The 17,056-nt window shown below is 34.4% G+C and overlaps 1 protein-coding gene across 3 annotated transcripts in view; it reads left to right on the forward strand.

Annotated features, from left to right (window-relative positions):
• The window catches only part of SLIT2 (slit guidance ligand 2), a 262,240-nt gene that overhangs the window by 147,292 nt on the left and 97,892 nt on the right, over positions 1-17,056 (forward strand). For all 3 annotated transcript variants that reach the window (XM_005148463.3, XM_031048373.2, XM_005148464.3), the window contains exon 5: positions 7,793-7,864. In XM_005148463.3, coding sequence (XP_005148520.1) covers positions 7,793-7,864 — 72 coding nt within the window. The remainder of the gene's footprint in view (positions 1-7,792; positions 7,865-17,056) is intronic.

The raw sequence follows: 17,056 nt of genomic DNA on the forward strand, positions 1-17,056 counted from the left end.
ATAATTTGAAAAGTGAGGGATGAAAGTGAGCAGGGAAATTCAGTCTGAATATTCTTAGAGAAGAGGAAGATTCCTTCCTTACTATAGGAATTGCTGTGACTCACACAATTCTGTCCATATTGTAGTGATTGCCCTATTATATGAATGACTGAATATTCACTTGGGCCGTATAGCACACTGTGGCATAGGGAGTGATCTTGCTTCAGCATTAGAATAGATTATGTGCCTACTGTGTACAGCACTTGAATCTCTTGGGAGTCAGCAGAGCAAGTGAAAATTAGTGATGCAGGGGAAATCTGCAGTTCTGTGATCTAAATTTCTGTCATCTGCTTGTGCTCCTCAGCATGGTACTGATACATACTACTTTGGTTTCTCCATCTGTAAAAGTAGGTTAATAGTGCCTTTCTCAGACATGAAATTTTATTCCTTTTATGGGTAGCTGGCAGAATCAGGATATAACCAGCAATACTGATTTACAGAACTAATGCTAAAATTTATAACTCACATTTTTAATTTTCACAAGAAGATAAATATATGCTTAGAGACATTGGCTACTGCTGGTAGTATTTGACTCCTTTTGTATCTGTATTATCAAGAGGAATAGCTGCATTGGATGTTTTACTGAAGAACAGAAAAAAAAAATAAAACCTACCACCACAAAAACTAATTCTGAACTTAGTAAGAAGCTAAATTGTGTATTTAATAGAGAATAATGGTACAGCAGAGGTCTTCAGCTTGGGTTGTCAGGGTTGGTTTTGTTTGAATTTTTTTTGGGCCAGTTTTTTTTTGTTTTTCAGAACTGAAACTTTTTAGAGTTTAAATTGAATTGTTATTTTTTTATTTTTTTAAACATTTTCTTATTCTGTCATAGTTGATCCACAGACCTGCCAAAATGCTGTGCTGTGCTAAAAGGACCTGAGAAGCCATTTGGGTATAAGATTATCTTCATAAATAAGTAATGCAATACTGTACCTTGTTATATGGTAATCCTGTAAACCCAAACATATGTCAGTATTATAGCAATTATCCGGATAAGCCTCATTTGGCTGATGGTAAAAGTACTTACTCATTTTTATATATTAATATATTTGCTGAACATGGAATAAAAGCCTGTTATGTTATATAGATTAAAACATTAATGTTTGTTTAGTAAGCTCATGCTATAATATATTTCTACCATGATGGAATTCCAAATGCTTCAATAGTTTCCATTCACCTGAGCTATTAATTTTAGAGGAGCTGTCTCTCCAGCATACACTCCCTAGGTTTACACCATAGTATAATAGTTCAGTAGCATCTGTATTCTTGAAGGCTTTGTACTTTGTTTTGATTCTTATTACATACTTCTGAAAACAGTTTTCATGCTTACATACCTTGTCCTAATACAATAAAACTAGTGGTTGCCAAAGTGGGTCAATGTAACATTCAGAAAAGGTCTTAGATTAAATTCCTCATCATACGGAAACTTACCAATTTGAGAGAATGGTTGGGTGATGATAAATGTTGACGAGCAGTATAAAAATCAGATCAAAAGCTTTCCATGGTAACTCAAACCACCTAATGCAAAGTAGAAATACATATTTATTATTCAAACTTAGAAAGTGGAAAAACATCATTTTAGGAGTGAAATCCAAATTAGAGATCCAGCAAAACAAAAAAACCACAAACCTTTTTGTCATTTCAGTCTGTCATCTTTGCATTGGAAAGCCCATTGCTACAACAGCTTTTGCAAATAGAGGCAGCTGCTATCATTAATGATAGCATGAAATAAACTGTTTCCATCCTTCTCTTAAAACGTATCAAGACACAGTTGAAACCTGGGGCTTTGGCTCACTTCTCTTTACACTGTCATGTTGTAGCATGTTTTCACCTTCCAGGAGCTCAGGTTTTAAGGCCTGTGTTTTCAGCGCCTCCCAGTGAGGCGGAGTACTTAATTTTCTGTAACATCATCCTGTTACTCTATACTGTTCTGTAACATCAAAGCCAGGGGAATAAATAATAGCTTTTGCAAACCTGGGTCTTGTTCTGGAATAGGCTTGAAGTTTTAAATTGCATGCCTCATTAAGGTGGCTGTGGCTGAAGAGGTGTCTCAGGCCATGCAAGACCTCATAGATATCTTAATGAAGTCTAAAATCCAGTGAGTAGCCTGTGCTGGAGCACATTTCACAGACTCTCACAGCTGAACAAGTACTGTCTGTCTTCTATGATTTCTATGAATCATTCTGTGCTTCTGTGATTCTCACTGCCATATAAATTTCTGTACTTTTTAAGGTGTGCAGATATGTTGTAGGAACCCTAAATAGTAGTGATGAAAAAGCAAATCATAGTGAAAACATCTAAAAGGAGAGGACCATTTAATATTCATAAATGGTTTATTTGGTTGCATCATGTAGGGATAAATATCAAATCGATATGTGTGTTCATAAAGTGTTACTTGCTCCACCAAAATCACCTGGTTGGATTAGAATTATTGTAGGTTCTTTCCAACTGAACTATCCTATCCTATTCTAAAATATGTGTATGGGTTTTTCAGCACCTTTGCATTCCAAGTGAAAATCCCCATGTCCAAGTGAATGTTTTTTCAGTCAAATAATTTGAAAAAAAACCCTCTTTCTGTTTATTTCTTTAGTGCTCTATACTCTCATTATCTATGGTACCTTGACACCTTGTATGGGCATTAGGGATTTTATGTAGAATATAGTTAGCTAGTGTTAAAACTGTTGTTTTGCATTGAGACATACTAATAAAGGCTTACTTTATTCATGGCAGATATATTTAAATGGTTATTAAGGATGTTGATCGTGGAATAGCCACCTTCTGAGCTATTTTTATGAACTGGTGTAAATAAACTGATAAGTGCTCAATACTTAGTTTGACTCAATATTTCTGCCTTTTCCTTTAAAAATCAGGACACATTACTCATTCCCAGTACTCAGTTACTTTACAAAGTAGAGAATGGCCGTATAGATTTATACCACTGGTCAGACACAGGGGGAGGTTAAACCATAGAGGAAAATAAAATTACAAGTAATTAAATTTACAAGCAGGCTTGCCATCTTCAAAAGATTTATTGTTTCAGAATGAACAATGGGTTTAGCCACACAAAACTGTGATACAGCCTTAACAGCTTATGATATAGATATTATATGTGGTGTTTCAATTTATATAATTAAAAATTTAGCACTCCTTTTAGGGTAAATGGGATATTCAACTGGGAACTATATATGGTGAGTAATAAAATAGCTGCAATGCAGTACTGTCTGCATTTTTTAAGAGCTGAAACACTCTATCAGGCTTATTAATATCAGGTTATCTGAGGGGTTTATCCTCAGATAAAAAAGCAACAACATATCTAGGTTTTTGTGGTTTTCTGTGGGAATAGGTTATTCTAATCTAGTGGTATGATTTTCAGATATTAGCAGGATTCTAGGTTAGAGTTTTTTTCCTGATATACTTCTATCTGCTAACTAGTAAATATGATAAATAGAAATGTACCATTTCTATCCTGTTCGTAGGAAGGATTCAAGCAAGGCTTTGGAGAGGTCTTTCTCCTATTTCCATAAAGCATAATGCATTATAATTACTAATGTAATTCAGAATACAAAAGAATAATTAACTGAATGTACATAAAACGAAGCTGATTTAGGGTGGGGGAGGGTGGAGGGTGGTGTGAAAGGTTAGATTTATTGGGGGGGGGGTTTGTTGGTTTATTTTCCCTCTTTCATTGGTTTATGAAACACAGAAATTACATTATTTCAGGCATCTTTTCAAATTAGACGAGTTGTAGTGTCTACTGTTATTGAAATTAAGTTATGAAACTTTGGAAATTGTTTTAAAAGCTGAAGCATATGTGATTATCAGGATATGTTGCATGTAAATTGCTTTGACACAGTTTGTTTTATAAGAAATTCTATGTCATGTTAGCACAATGATTTCAGGATTTACTTGATCACAGATCTTAGAGGGGTTATAGTATTTCTCTAGTTTTATTGCTGAGTTTGAATACTTGATGGGCTGTGTTAATTAAAAAAAAAAACAACAACAAAAAAAAAATCCCACCAAAGTTATTTAGGTAGAACACAGTCTGTGAGTTAGAAATACACACCTCATCTTCTGTGGAGGGAAAAGCTAGTATGCAAGCTTTTAAAAGAATCACTATACATAGGCAAAAAAATAAGTTTTTGTTCGTTCTCCTTAGTGTATCTTTATTTAAAGTGGGTTTCAGCTTTGTTTGGCATATGGATTTGGTTTTCTTCTTCTGCTTTTGAGAAGATGGGGTTGCAGCCAGAGTATTACAACTCAGAAGATTGCTTGACATGCATATGGCTTAAATTAATCTGAAACAAACCACTGTAAACCGGATGGTACAGTCACATCTACAGCAGCACAGGTGCTCTTCCCTTCCTTCTCTGATAAGCGCCTTTTTCAGCTGCTGCTAGCCTAGCTTGCTCAGATGGCTTTTTTGTGTGCAAATCCACTATTTAACCCAGATATTACTATGCTACCTTTTGCCTTGATTAAATGATCCCTAGAGCTCTGTTTGAGGACATTTCACACTAAAAGACTGTGAAGTTACATGTGGCAGTTCTGGTAATGTATGAATGGGGAGGTGCACTGGAGATGGGGTGGTTGAAGGTGCTCTGCTGGCCAGTGAAAAAAAAGAAGCCCACAAAGTTGCACAAAGGAAATTTTTTGAAGAGTCAATGTCTAAGGTATTCCTCTTTCATTTTAATTGTACCTAGTGCCATCATAAAGTCTTCAAATGCTATCTCTTTTTGAAAAAGAAGGTGTTCACATAGTTATCAGTGCAGGAAAACAACTACAATCAGGCTGAAAAGGAGGTATTTTTACTGCAGAATATAAGATCCGAAGTCAAATCAATGTAACATAATGGCCTGTAAAATTGCCTGGGTTTGTCTAAGAAACAGATTTTTGCCCCATTTCCCCAGAAGGTCACAGTGGACCCCATGCTTTTTTTTTGTGAGCAATCTAAGAATTGCAGTAGAATGAGTTAAAACATCATAAAAAAAGACCACACAGCAATTCTCACTGAGTCCTAGATCTGCAGTGTGAAATGTAGGTGTAATTTGTGCAAGAAAAATGTGAATGTTTATTTAAGCCCCACAGGTTTTTATGAGGGAACCTTTTTTACTGAGCAGATGAAAACTTGAAGCAATCAATAAATAATTACTAAAACCTTTTTCCTGATATTATAAGTAGGCATAAATTGTGTGTTGAAAATCGTATTTCTGAGAGTGGTAGAATTTTGCAGTGAAGAAATGAATTAATAACTTACACTTTTGTTACATAAACAGATCCAAGTAAGTTTTGCAAACCAGCAGATGCAAAAATTTCTCTCGGGAAATGACATTTGCTAACCTAGCTTAGGCTCTACCTTCAGAGGGTCAGTGTTTAGAGGGATGTATTAAACAGTACCTTGCACAGCAAGTTTGGGAACTTTTGCAATGAAGTAGTTTACATTTCAAATGTTCTAAAATTAGCAGTGAACACTACTTCAGAGTATATGAGCTTTTGCTGCATGGAAGTGGTGCTGACTGTGTAGACCCAGCGGTAAATGTAGCATGCAATTAGTCTATTGTCTTTTACATGTGCATACACATAGGCATACATCCGCACACATACAACCTCAGTGTATTTTTTATTGAGGAACCTTGCTCAGTAGCTGTAATTTTTAAGTCCTTGCATTTGTGCTAAGATTTTCATTTAGTCAAGGAAAGAAGGATTTTAACCACTGATATTTTTAATTAGATTTATAAAAACAATTTATAGTATCTCACTCTTGTTCATCTTCCACTTTTTAATTATAAAAAATGGTGAATGATGATACTCTAGTAACTGTCATAAAAAACGTAATGCACCATTACCCATTACCTCTTGCAGTATATATTTATTACTATGGCAGTGGTTTACATAGTTATATACATATATCTGTATTATAAACTATTCATTGGTCATGATACAAATCACTACTGCTAACCTAACCGCTTTATGCACAGTTTTTTATAGTTAAAATATATTAATCAATTAAACAGAAGTATAAATATAGATATTTGCCATTTATGCTTACAATGGATTTTCTTTTAAAGGAAGTAGGCTGTTAAATCATGCTACCGTAACAAATGCTGAAGGCTGCTTTTTCATTCTTTGCCATTGAATTTATTGTCAGAGCTGTGCAGTCATATCCCATTTCAGGATTACTTAGGTGGCTTGAAAATTAAATCATAGCTCACAGATTCTCTTTTTTCACAGAGTTAATAATGGTAAAATTTGTTCTACTTTTAAATATATTTTGTAAGATAGTACAATGCAGTTATATGCATGAACTATGAAAGATTCAGTAAATAGAATGTGATTTTCCATAAATTAACAACTAATTGGCTAATGTTGCTGTCAATGTATATAGAATTATTTTCAAAAGAATTATATTGATATAAATTCTGTTAAAGTTGGGCAGCCTGGGGTTTTAGGAAGTCCTCATTTTTTTAAGTTCATAAATCTGAAAGATTTTCAGGAGTGATTCCTAATAACTGGTAATATGAGCTCACGCTCTTTAGGGAAAGAATATGTCAAAAGCATGACTGTTCATGTCTAATCAACTAAATGATTCTTGCTTATTCAGTTCATCTGAGCTATGTCTCTTATTTCTATGCACTATTTTTCAATGTTTCTCCTAAAAGCTGTCTCCAAAAACATCTTCTAAAGATGTCTCTCAAAAGCAAGGCACTGCAAAACTTTACTTCTCCTGTTAGGATGTTGAATTGTATTTGATGTGCTTTTGGAGTGAAGCTCCTGATTTGATTTTATTAAAATGCAATCCAGTTACCCATGACAAGACTGCTTAACAAACAGGCTAAAAATCCTAGTATAGAGACAGCCTGTAGGCACCTAATTTTTTCTAAATTTTATTCAGATGCTCAGCAAGCCTCTTCATATAATGTCTTGTGTTCCTCTTATTGTCCATACATAGAGGCATCTCTAAAGGATTCCAAAGGAAGGTCTGATTCCATAACTTTAAGAGACCAAGGTAGATAGGCCCCTTTGAAGGCCTTCAGGCATATGGGAACCATTTGTGGGGTAGATATGTTGGTCCAGGGTAGGAAATCATCACAAGTGAAACCTCGAAACCACATCTCCTGTTTTCTTATACTGATAGCAAAAAATATTACTGAATAAGAAGTTTAATAACATTTCTCTTTTGGAAAAGATGTTTCAGATAGTGTGGTACAGCTGTTCATGCAGGGATTTTGGGGAGGAGCATTAGATCTTTGCTGCAGGATGGCTTTTAATAACTTCTTTTAAAATATATGGTGCTTCCCACTCTGAAAAAAGATTCAGGAATATGTTGGTCTTAGACATTACACAAGTTGATAGCTTTTTCTCAACAGTTTCATACTTGTTCTTTTTGCTGGTTTTCAGTCTTCCTTGCATGAAACTGAACATACAATCAAACTTTTGATGTAGTGGGTTTCAAATGGGTTGATAAGGGAAACCAGTCAGAAATTAAAATCAGTTTGACCTTCATCGGTAAATTATGTAATGTTTCTGCTTTTAGTTTGCCGTATGTATTTGTTGTTTTGTAAAATAATTGGACTATTATTGCTGCTGCTTTTTCACCAATTGCAAATCAGTTGAGGTAATAAAATAAGCTTCATTGGAAGCATTGACTAAACTGTAATTGCAGATATTATTTTCTTATATGTTCTTTTTGTTTTACACAGTAAGTAATATATATGGCAGATTTTTAGTTTATTTTAATACTTTTTTTCCTTAGTGATCTCAGTGAAAATCAGATTCAAGCAATACCAAGGAAAGCATTCCGAGGAGCAGTAGACATAAAAAATCTGTAAGTATTTTCCTCCTTCTTGTGTATATTCTGATGATAATGCTTTGACAATACAGTTTCCTTTTATAGTATCAGATACTTTTTTCCTTAGCACTTTTACAGCTGCTTAAGTAATCTCTGCATAAAACCAACACTTACCATTTGTTTTGACAAAATAATGTATCTTAAGCATCCTAAAATTTCTCTACATGATATCTAATACATTGAACTGGAGTTTAATATAGCCAGGCATTATAACTATTTGTTTATGGTAACCTGAGTTTGATATTTGAAAGTCAGGCTATTTTAAATATTTGTTTCATGTGGAAAAAATAATTTTGCCTTGGTTCTAAGAGTTTCCCTTTTGTTTGCTTGTATAAAAGAAAGGAAGAAAAATTATGTTCTTATCTAGTTTTGCTAGCATTTATTTTTGTACTTGTTGGCTACTTTTCTTACACAGTTTTCTTCTGTGGTAAAATAAGTCTTTCCTAAAAGACAGATACTCACTTTCCTGGAGATAGTTGCCCTTAAGTTTATAGGCAGGCTTGAATTCACCACAAATCAGTTACGAGAAAGGTTTTCAAAGATGAATGCCCAAGATTTTGGCTTACTTGATATGATACTTAGAAATCTGGGGGTTTTGTTCAACAGTATCTGTGATTGGGTTCTTCCTCAAAGTGAAATGCTCAGTGGAAAAATTAAGTTCAAAAACATGCGTTTCTCAAAGTAGCTTTGTTGCTTTGTTTAATTGAGGTTTTATGAGTTTCTATTCAGAACTGGTTCCATCATTATTCATAGCCTAAAAGAGGCTTGGCTACAAGGAGAAGCCTGCAACTTTTTCCATGATCTTCTGCATTTAAAATTTGATACAGCTACAGAAAGGAACTTTGTACTAAAAATAGCAGTGTCATTGAGAATATTCTAGTGGCAGGGCAGTGGTTTAGAATGTAATAAGTGTGCTAATATATTTTGAGGTAGCTCAGTTCAAAAACTGAATTAGGATGCTAATCTTTAGCTAAGGTAATATTTATCTCTTGCCGTGTTTTTTCAAGGTAAGGATTCTGAATTATGTCTGAAACTTGCATTGAACAGTAGATCCACCCTTTAAAACTTTGCTGATACAATTAAAAAAATATATCATAAAGGCAATAGCATTGCTACAAATCCAAATCATATATGTAGCATATAGTTTATTGTGATAGCAGAAGTACTACATGTATCTTGGTTGTCCCAGAGATAAAAACAGGGAAAAAACGCTGGAAAACCCCTGATATCAAATCGTTACAGACCCACTACAATTGAGAGTCTAAGAAATACATTTTTCTGTTCTGTAAATGCTACCAATGTTCTAATAAGGAAGAGCATCTTATATTAGTGTGAGATATAGATGTCAGTATCATACTGGTTCGTGCGGTGAGTTAAGTGGATTCTAGCACAGCATTTATGTAACTGGATCAGGCTGTTGTGACTTTTCAGAAGCTTAGGCAAGAAGAAGATCTGAACCCTAGACTTCCATTTAGCCTTGGAAATTACTTACAGAATGAAGATTGCAAGAATTTTCCTATTTTTCTTTCGTTGTTCAAGAAAATTAAGGAGGCAGTTGATAAGTGATAGGTATAGAAAGCATCGCTTTGCAAAGGAAAATATGAAGTGAACCACCTGAAAGGAAGTTATAACAAGTATCATTCTCTTTCCCAAGTAACAAATAACAGGATGAGAGGAAACAGCTTCAAATTGTGCCAGAGGAGATTTAGATCAGATTTTAGGAAAAAAATTATTTACCAAATAGGGTTGTCAAGTACTGGAACAGGCTGCCCAGGGAAATTATTGAGTCACTATCCCGGGAAGTATTTAAAAAGTGTGTAGATGTGGAAGGCACTTCAGAACATGGTTTAGTGATGGACTTGGCAGTGCTAGGTTTATGATTGTACTTAATTATTTTAAAGGTCTTTTCCCATCTTAATGATTTGATGAAGGAATTTAGTATCTGTTGGGTGATAAAGCTAAGGTCTAGGAACCAAATATTTGTATATATTTTCAGAGAACTGCCATAAACAGAGCTTTAAGCTGAAAAAGGTGAGATTTAGATAAGATCTTATGAAAAAATTCTTCACTGTTAGAGAGTGGTGAGGCACTCATACAGGTTCTGCAGAGAAGCTGTGGATGCCCCAACCCTGGCAGTGTTCAAGGCCAGGTTGGATGGGGCTTTGAGCAAGCTGATCTAGTGGAGGGTGTCTCTGCCCATTGCAGGGGGCCTGGAACTAGAAGATCTTCAAGGTGCCTTCCAACCCAAACCATTCTATGATTCTATGATGTAATTTTGGTATTTTTTCTGTAATTGCCCAGTATTGACCATAATGTTAAAGATGTTAACCACACTTACAGAAGAGATGAGTGAATGTACAAAGAGTAAAGAAGCCTGTATTAGAACATGTTGTAAATGCAAGATTTGCTTTGTGTAACAACATAAATTACATCAATTTCAATGTAAATTGCAGAGACTCTTTTTTTTAAATGCAATGACTGATAACCATCCCATAGAGTAGCTCTAGTAAGGTGTTCCAAAGGTAGTTAAATCTCACAGACCATTTTACATATTTTATGTTACTGAATGGAGATTCACAATTATCTCATTCCCCCTAAATACTTCTCCATTTGAATCAGGAGTTGGAATATTTTAGAAAATATATTTTTATGTGTTCTTCTAGTCTTTGCAGAGCAATGGGGATTAGATGGTAACTTACATTATGTGAAGAAAATTGTTTCCTTTAATATTAATGATACCACTATGAACTTTTGATTTCCTGCTGATACGTTAGTTTTAGTGTCCTCCTGACATTTCTCAGAAGAATCTGTTTAGTTTTCAGAAAATGTGGCCATGATATTTTCTTTCTGGACATCTTCCTAATAACATCCACAGTATAGATTCTGTAGAAGATAAAAGCAAAATGCACAAGGCATTATGAAAATTGACCACCTGGGCAACCTGCCCCACCCTTATAGTAAAAAGAATTAAAAAAAAAAAAAAACCTGAAAAAACATCCAGCCTCACAAATCTACTTCATATATAAATGGAATTTCCCATTTTCCAGTTAGTTTCTTGCTTTTCATTTTTTAGCTGAGAAGAGTCTGGCTCAGTTGATGCACTCCCTTTAATCAGTTGTAGGCAGAAAAAGTGACAAAAATAAGGGAAGCTTATTTTTTTCACAGGCTCCCCAAACTGGATGCCCAGTATCTGATATTTTGGCAGTTCAAATGTAAGACAAAAGCCTAGTGGCTCTGTCTCAGAGTCTTCATTTTCCTATTCAAGGACAGTGACTTGAAGAATAATCCACTTTTAGTGTAGCAGCCAATATGGGACATGACAGAAATTAGGGTACAAATTCTGGAAAAAAAAAAAAAGGCTGAAAGTTGCTCTTAATTTGCTACTCTTTCAGGGAGAAAAATATGGACCAAGAAGTTAGGCTCTTCAGAGAACAGAATGGCACCCACTGTTTTTTAAAAATAAATAGGAATTATCATATAAATCGGAAATTAAACACAGGGTTTTTAATATACATGTTAATGATGATTTTCTAACCATCCCTGTTGATACAAGTACTCACTGGATGTGAAAGATGTTTAAAATCTTCCCAACCTAAGGAATTTTATTTGTATTTAAGATTGTAAGAATATGCTTTAGGTGCCCAGATTATAACTTTGGACCTGTTGTTTTTTGAATCTGGTTACTAGGAGGAAAAATAACTGTGTTTAAATAGCAAAAAAATGTGAAGCACCGCTGAAAGTATAAGAGTGCTGTGCTCAGGTTTTAAGAAGTAGATTAGTCCACTGGTCTGATGATTTTGATAAAATTATGTTACGACATTTCTGCTCAAAGTACACAAAGTTTTCTGGGATTACAACTTTCTCTTCCACTGTGTAATAGGTATTTGGCAGAGGATGGAAAGGAATACATCAATATCATGGCAGAATTGTGATGCTAAATATATACAACTGTCAAATGATACCAAAAATACCAAAGAACATTTTAATTGTATCGCCCGCTAGCATCTTTTGCCCAGTTTTTCTTGTCATAGTCTAGCCTTAGTTTCGTTTACTGTCTTCTTTGATGCCTTTGTGTGCATTTCGGGATACTGTAGCTGTACCCCAAGGATAAAGGCTACAGAGCAATGTAGTAGCTTCATGGATTAAATTGACTGGGAAAATGGAGAATTAGCAAAGAGAGACAGACACCAGCACTCGACCAGAGTTTCCATTACACTAATCCTTGTTCAACACCTTGGTTAATATTACTTGTTGCCCTGATGTTTCTTTTAGGTTGATTGCAAAAGATTTATAACTGGTGATATCACTAAATGTATAACTGAATTTTGTATTAATCTTTGTTGGCAATGATTTGAGATTGTTTTTCTTTTTTGTAAGTTCAATTTTATTAGCAGTCAAAAAAGAGACCTGCTGAAGATGTTCTAGTTACTAATTTCTTCTCAGATCATGCACAAAATTCCACTGCAACTGGAAGTATATTTATCTATTTATCTGTACAAGTGCTGATAAAAAAAACATTGCTTGTCTAAGACATGCTTTAATAATTTGAAATTGGTATATTTCTCATGCTTGTTGAATCTTAATTCCACTACTTGTCTGTTCAGCCACCTGCATTTCAGGTATACATCAAGAAGGATTTTCAAGAGATGTTAGTGAAATATATTAATTGTATACTTCAGATTTTTATTTAAGTAAAAAATACTTATGAAGGAATGAGGAAAAGGCACTTTTCTATTGCCTCTTAAGACTCTTGTTGCCAAATAGGTCAGTGACCTTGTTGCCTTCGGGGAAAAAAATGTTATTTCCAACTATTTAAGTAAATAGCATTTCAATACTATTTTTAAAGCTGTTATTTTAATTGCAGATTACTTTCCTAAAATTTGGCCTGCTGAAAACAGTTTGCTTTTTATTGGACCAAATTGCTTGAAATGTTAAAGTCAATTATATTTTTAAATTAAGAGGAGTATTTGGCTTTGAAGATGAGTTTCAAATCAGAAATCTGAATGTGAATTGAGAGCTTCCTTGCAAGTCTTTTTTTGGCATTTAAATCAGTGAGGAGAAATCTAAAGTAAGTAAGTTCTAAAAATCTACCTGAAATGGGTATTTATTTGAATGACAATAAATTTTAGGTGAATAACTCGTAGGCAGCTGAATTTGATGTGGTTCCATCTCTAAGTCAAGTGCCAACTCTTATGCAAATTTTTACATGATATGTGAATTTAACCTCTTGACAAATATGCCTTATGCTTTTACTAAGAAGAGTACCAAATATCACTGTGGTTTGTGCATTTCCCTGTAGATCTTTCCTGTATTATTACAAAGCAAATTGGGATAGAATATTGTTTTGAACTAAGATGATAAGTTGTGGTAGGAAAATTGTGGTAGGACTACTTGTGTTCAACTTTAAATTTTATTTGGCTATGTCAAGTACTGAAAATAATGCAAATAACTTTTGAGTATTTGAATTTTAAAGAAAATAAGAAAAAAAAAATCTTTCTCTTTAGTGTTGAAGTTTCATAGAAAAGTTAGTTGGACTCTCAGGAGCCTTCAGGCCCTTTTGTATCTACATTATTTTCGAAAGAAAGACTGCCTTTGCTTCACTAAACAGAGAGATATAATGACGTCATAGAGATTTGCAGAGAGGTTGGTTGGTATGTAACTAGGTAGAAATGGTTCTACAGAAAAAGGTTTTCTAATTAATATTTAAATAAACCACTCTAACAGTACATATGAAGACAGGCTGAGCAAGTTGGGGCTGTTCAGCCTGGGGAAGAAACGGATGAATGGAGATCTCATCACAGCTTTCCATTACCTGAAGGGAGCCCATAAGGATGCTGGGGATGGACTCTTCATTACGGGCTGTAGTGATAGGACAAAAGGTAACGGGTTAAAACTTAAACAGAGAAAGTTTAGACTGGATATAGGGAAGATGTTCTTTACTGTGAGGGTGGTGAGGCACTGGAATGCATTGCCCAGGGAAGTTGTGAATGCTCCATCCCTGGCAGTGTTCAAGGCTGGGTTGGACAGAGGCTTGGGTGACATGGTTTAGTGTGAGATGTCCCTGTCCAGTGCAGGGGGGCTGGAACTTGATGATCTTAACGTCCTTTCCAACCCTAACTATTGTTTGATTCTATGATTTTTGGAGTTAGTATGGCTTCCATACTAGAACAGGAATGTATTTACTTCTCTCATTATATTGGACTTCATAGTCTTTGTCATCTCATTGCTAAATTGCATTATTTCTGGGAAGTCATACTGATGTGATAGTATCTTTGCATTATATAACTTAACAGATTGCTCATTCTTTGTTCATCCTCCTTTTCATGGCATTCTTCTGCTTTATTTTGACTTTTTTTATTATGCCACTGGAAGACCCTTGTGGGTTTAGCCAAGTAGAGTGCTAGATGATTTTGTGAATGTGAAGCAATTGCACCATAGATATGTTCTCCTTTTTCTTCTATTTTAATCAGCAAGTGCGCCTTACTTAGAAGTTTTGCAAGTCTTGTTTTTTTTTAATTTTGGGATAAAAGCAGGTTAATAATTTGCTGTAATATATATATTAGAAAAAAATTATTATTCAAAAACTTTTACAAGGAAGATTTAGTGAAGAACAGAATGAGTTACACTGACAAAATAAACAGCAAGTAGAGAAAAAACACTTGAGTTCCAAATGGAAGACTAATTGCACTAAATAGTAATAGTCATGGAAACCAAGCAGTTCTCTGAAGTTCGATAAAAAAGCAAATTATGTGATTTTGAAACACCTTTCTCATCTAATGCCTCTGAAATTATTGATTCCTCTTGAAACTGAGAAATAAGAAACATAACTCAGTTCTGTTGTGAAAAATACAAGATAACAGCAAGTGTTTCCAAAAATTGTAATGTAATGATAAATATTGTGCACTCTGTTCTTTTCCCATGGAAAAATTGTAATGATATGAAATCCAGTGTATAGTGTAAAACTAGAAACAATGTAGAGTGTAAAACTAGAAACATTTTCTAAATGTTTTACTGGGAAGTTACCATAGGGATCTAGAAAGGCTTCTGACTTTTTCTGATGTCTTCTTAAACAATGCTTAGCATTAAGTTGCTACACTAGAAGAATCTCTGAACAATGGAGAAGGTGTAAAGCTGCACAGTAACTCTCTTGCATGGGACCACAGAGTGTCCTCAAGCCATGAGGAGCAGGAGAGTGAAACAGACAGATTGACTGAAATTGTCCCAACTTTTAACACAGCCTCTAGGAATGAGTAAAGAAGGTTTTCTCTGCCAGAGTCAGATAGCAGTTTTTTTCTGTATGAGGGTAGTAGTTTTCAAATGTATGCAACATCTTTCGTTATTCATTAGATACTCTCCTTGTGTGATAACAAGGTTTATTTTTAGACATTTATTTATCATTATCTGGTAGACAACATATGCTAAACGGGAAGAAAAGAGAAGTTAGCAATGTGTTTCTACAGTGTAACACCAATAAATACATAAACATTTTAAACATTTTAAAGCAGACTTTTTATTAGTTTAATGCTTTTTATTTAGTTATTTCTAGTTCTTATGGCCAAACTCACAGAAATGTTAATATTTGAAATAGCTGTAAATTAGTCACTATATGAAATATCCAGGTAATGCTGCAGATACGGGTGCAAAACCTAATTAATTCTCTGAGGCAATGGAAAGATTTTGAATGTTGCAGCTATTGCTTGGTATTTTATGAGCTTCATGGGAATGGCTCTGCTGAAGGTAATCATCTGCTTTGTGAAAGAGAGGGCCAGGAAAGAACAGTGATTTTCCAAAGGATGGAGAGACCCTACACAGAAAAGACCCAAGACAGAGATGGGGCAGGAGAGAAGATGATGAGGAGAGACCTGGGGAGAGGGAAATGATGAGCATGAGCTCATGACCATTCCTGGTCAGATTCTGTTCTCAGGGTGTTTTAGTAATTTGAAAAGAAAAGAACTCTCAGAGGGAAAAAAACTTTCTAAAACTGAGTTAGGATTATTGATATGCTCAATGATTTAGTGGTGGAAAAAGTTTCATTAAATTATTGTAGATTTTTATGTGTGGTTTTGAAAGTTATGAATTTATGCAAAAAAAAATTATAAAAAAATAAAGTTATAGTAGTATATGTTTTTTTTTGTCCAGTATTCTTCCTTATGTCTTAAGTCATAGCACTCACACAGCTTGCTATCAGGAACTTACTATCTGCTCCAAAAAAAATCAGTCTGCTTCAGCATTAGATGATCATCATAAGCTAATGATACGCTTTTTTGAAATATTGTCTAACTTTCTGCTTAGATTGTATATGCACCTGGTCTTCAAAGTTGTATACCTTTCATAGCTTCAAAGTGAAGAAACATGCCAATTGTTCTTCATGGAGCATGTGTAACCGTTTTATATTATGGTCTTAATTGATGGAAGATCATCTGAAACATAAAGACAGTGGTATCTTTCAAAGATAGTAATTTATAAAACTAGGAAATATTTATCCTGTTCCACCTGCAAATTTCCCTTCTCCCAAAATGAAACGAACTAATGAGTTCAGTGCAAACAAAGTAATCTCTCTGGTAAGAAGATCTGAATGAAAACAACTCACCCTTCACTAAGGTAGTAGTCATGCAAGGTCACTGAAGGAAGAAGTCCAAAAGTTTTCAAGTGCACCAAAACTGCTGCCAGTCTAGTGGAAGAGATCTGCCTTTCAGTTTGTGTAGGACAAAATTTGCTCAAGTGTTTTCTCTACTGTTAAAAGACTTTCCTTTGTGTATATAATATGGATGATTTAGAGGAAGCTGTGTCAGCACTGATTTATACATTGACAGCTAAGGATAATAAGATATGGGCAAACATACAGCTCACCCTTTTACAGATTAACCTGCAGACTGCATTAGGCAAATTTGATGGCATTAGAAGATTTCTCCAATTTGTCTGGAAACAATTTCACTTTGTATAGTGTCAATTGTACTAATTTAAATATGTTTGATAAATTGTTCAAGAGGTTAGAGAATTGTACTATCTATATATTTTACCTCTTTAAAATAAAAAGGCTATTAATTGTTAAATGAAATTCATTAGTAAAAATTGAAGGAGCCTGAGACTGTAAGCTTATATTATTATATTATATTCCAACACTGAAACACTTGTGCTGTAACATTGCACCAAAATGATTAAAGACCA

This window comes from Melopsittacus undulatus, chromosome 7, assembly GCF_012275295.1.
Source record: "Melopsittacus undulatus isolate bMelUnd1 chromosome 7, bMelUnd1.mat.Z, whole genome shotgun sequence".
In the NCBI taxonomy this organism is placed as follows: Eukaryota; Metazoa; Chordata; class Aves; order Psittaciformes; family Psittaculidae; genus Melopsittacus; species Melopsittacus undulatus.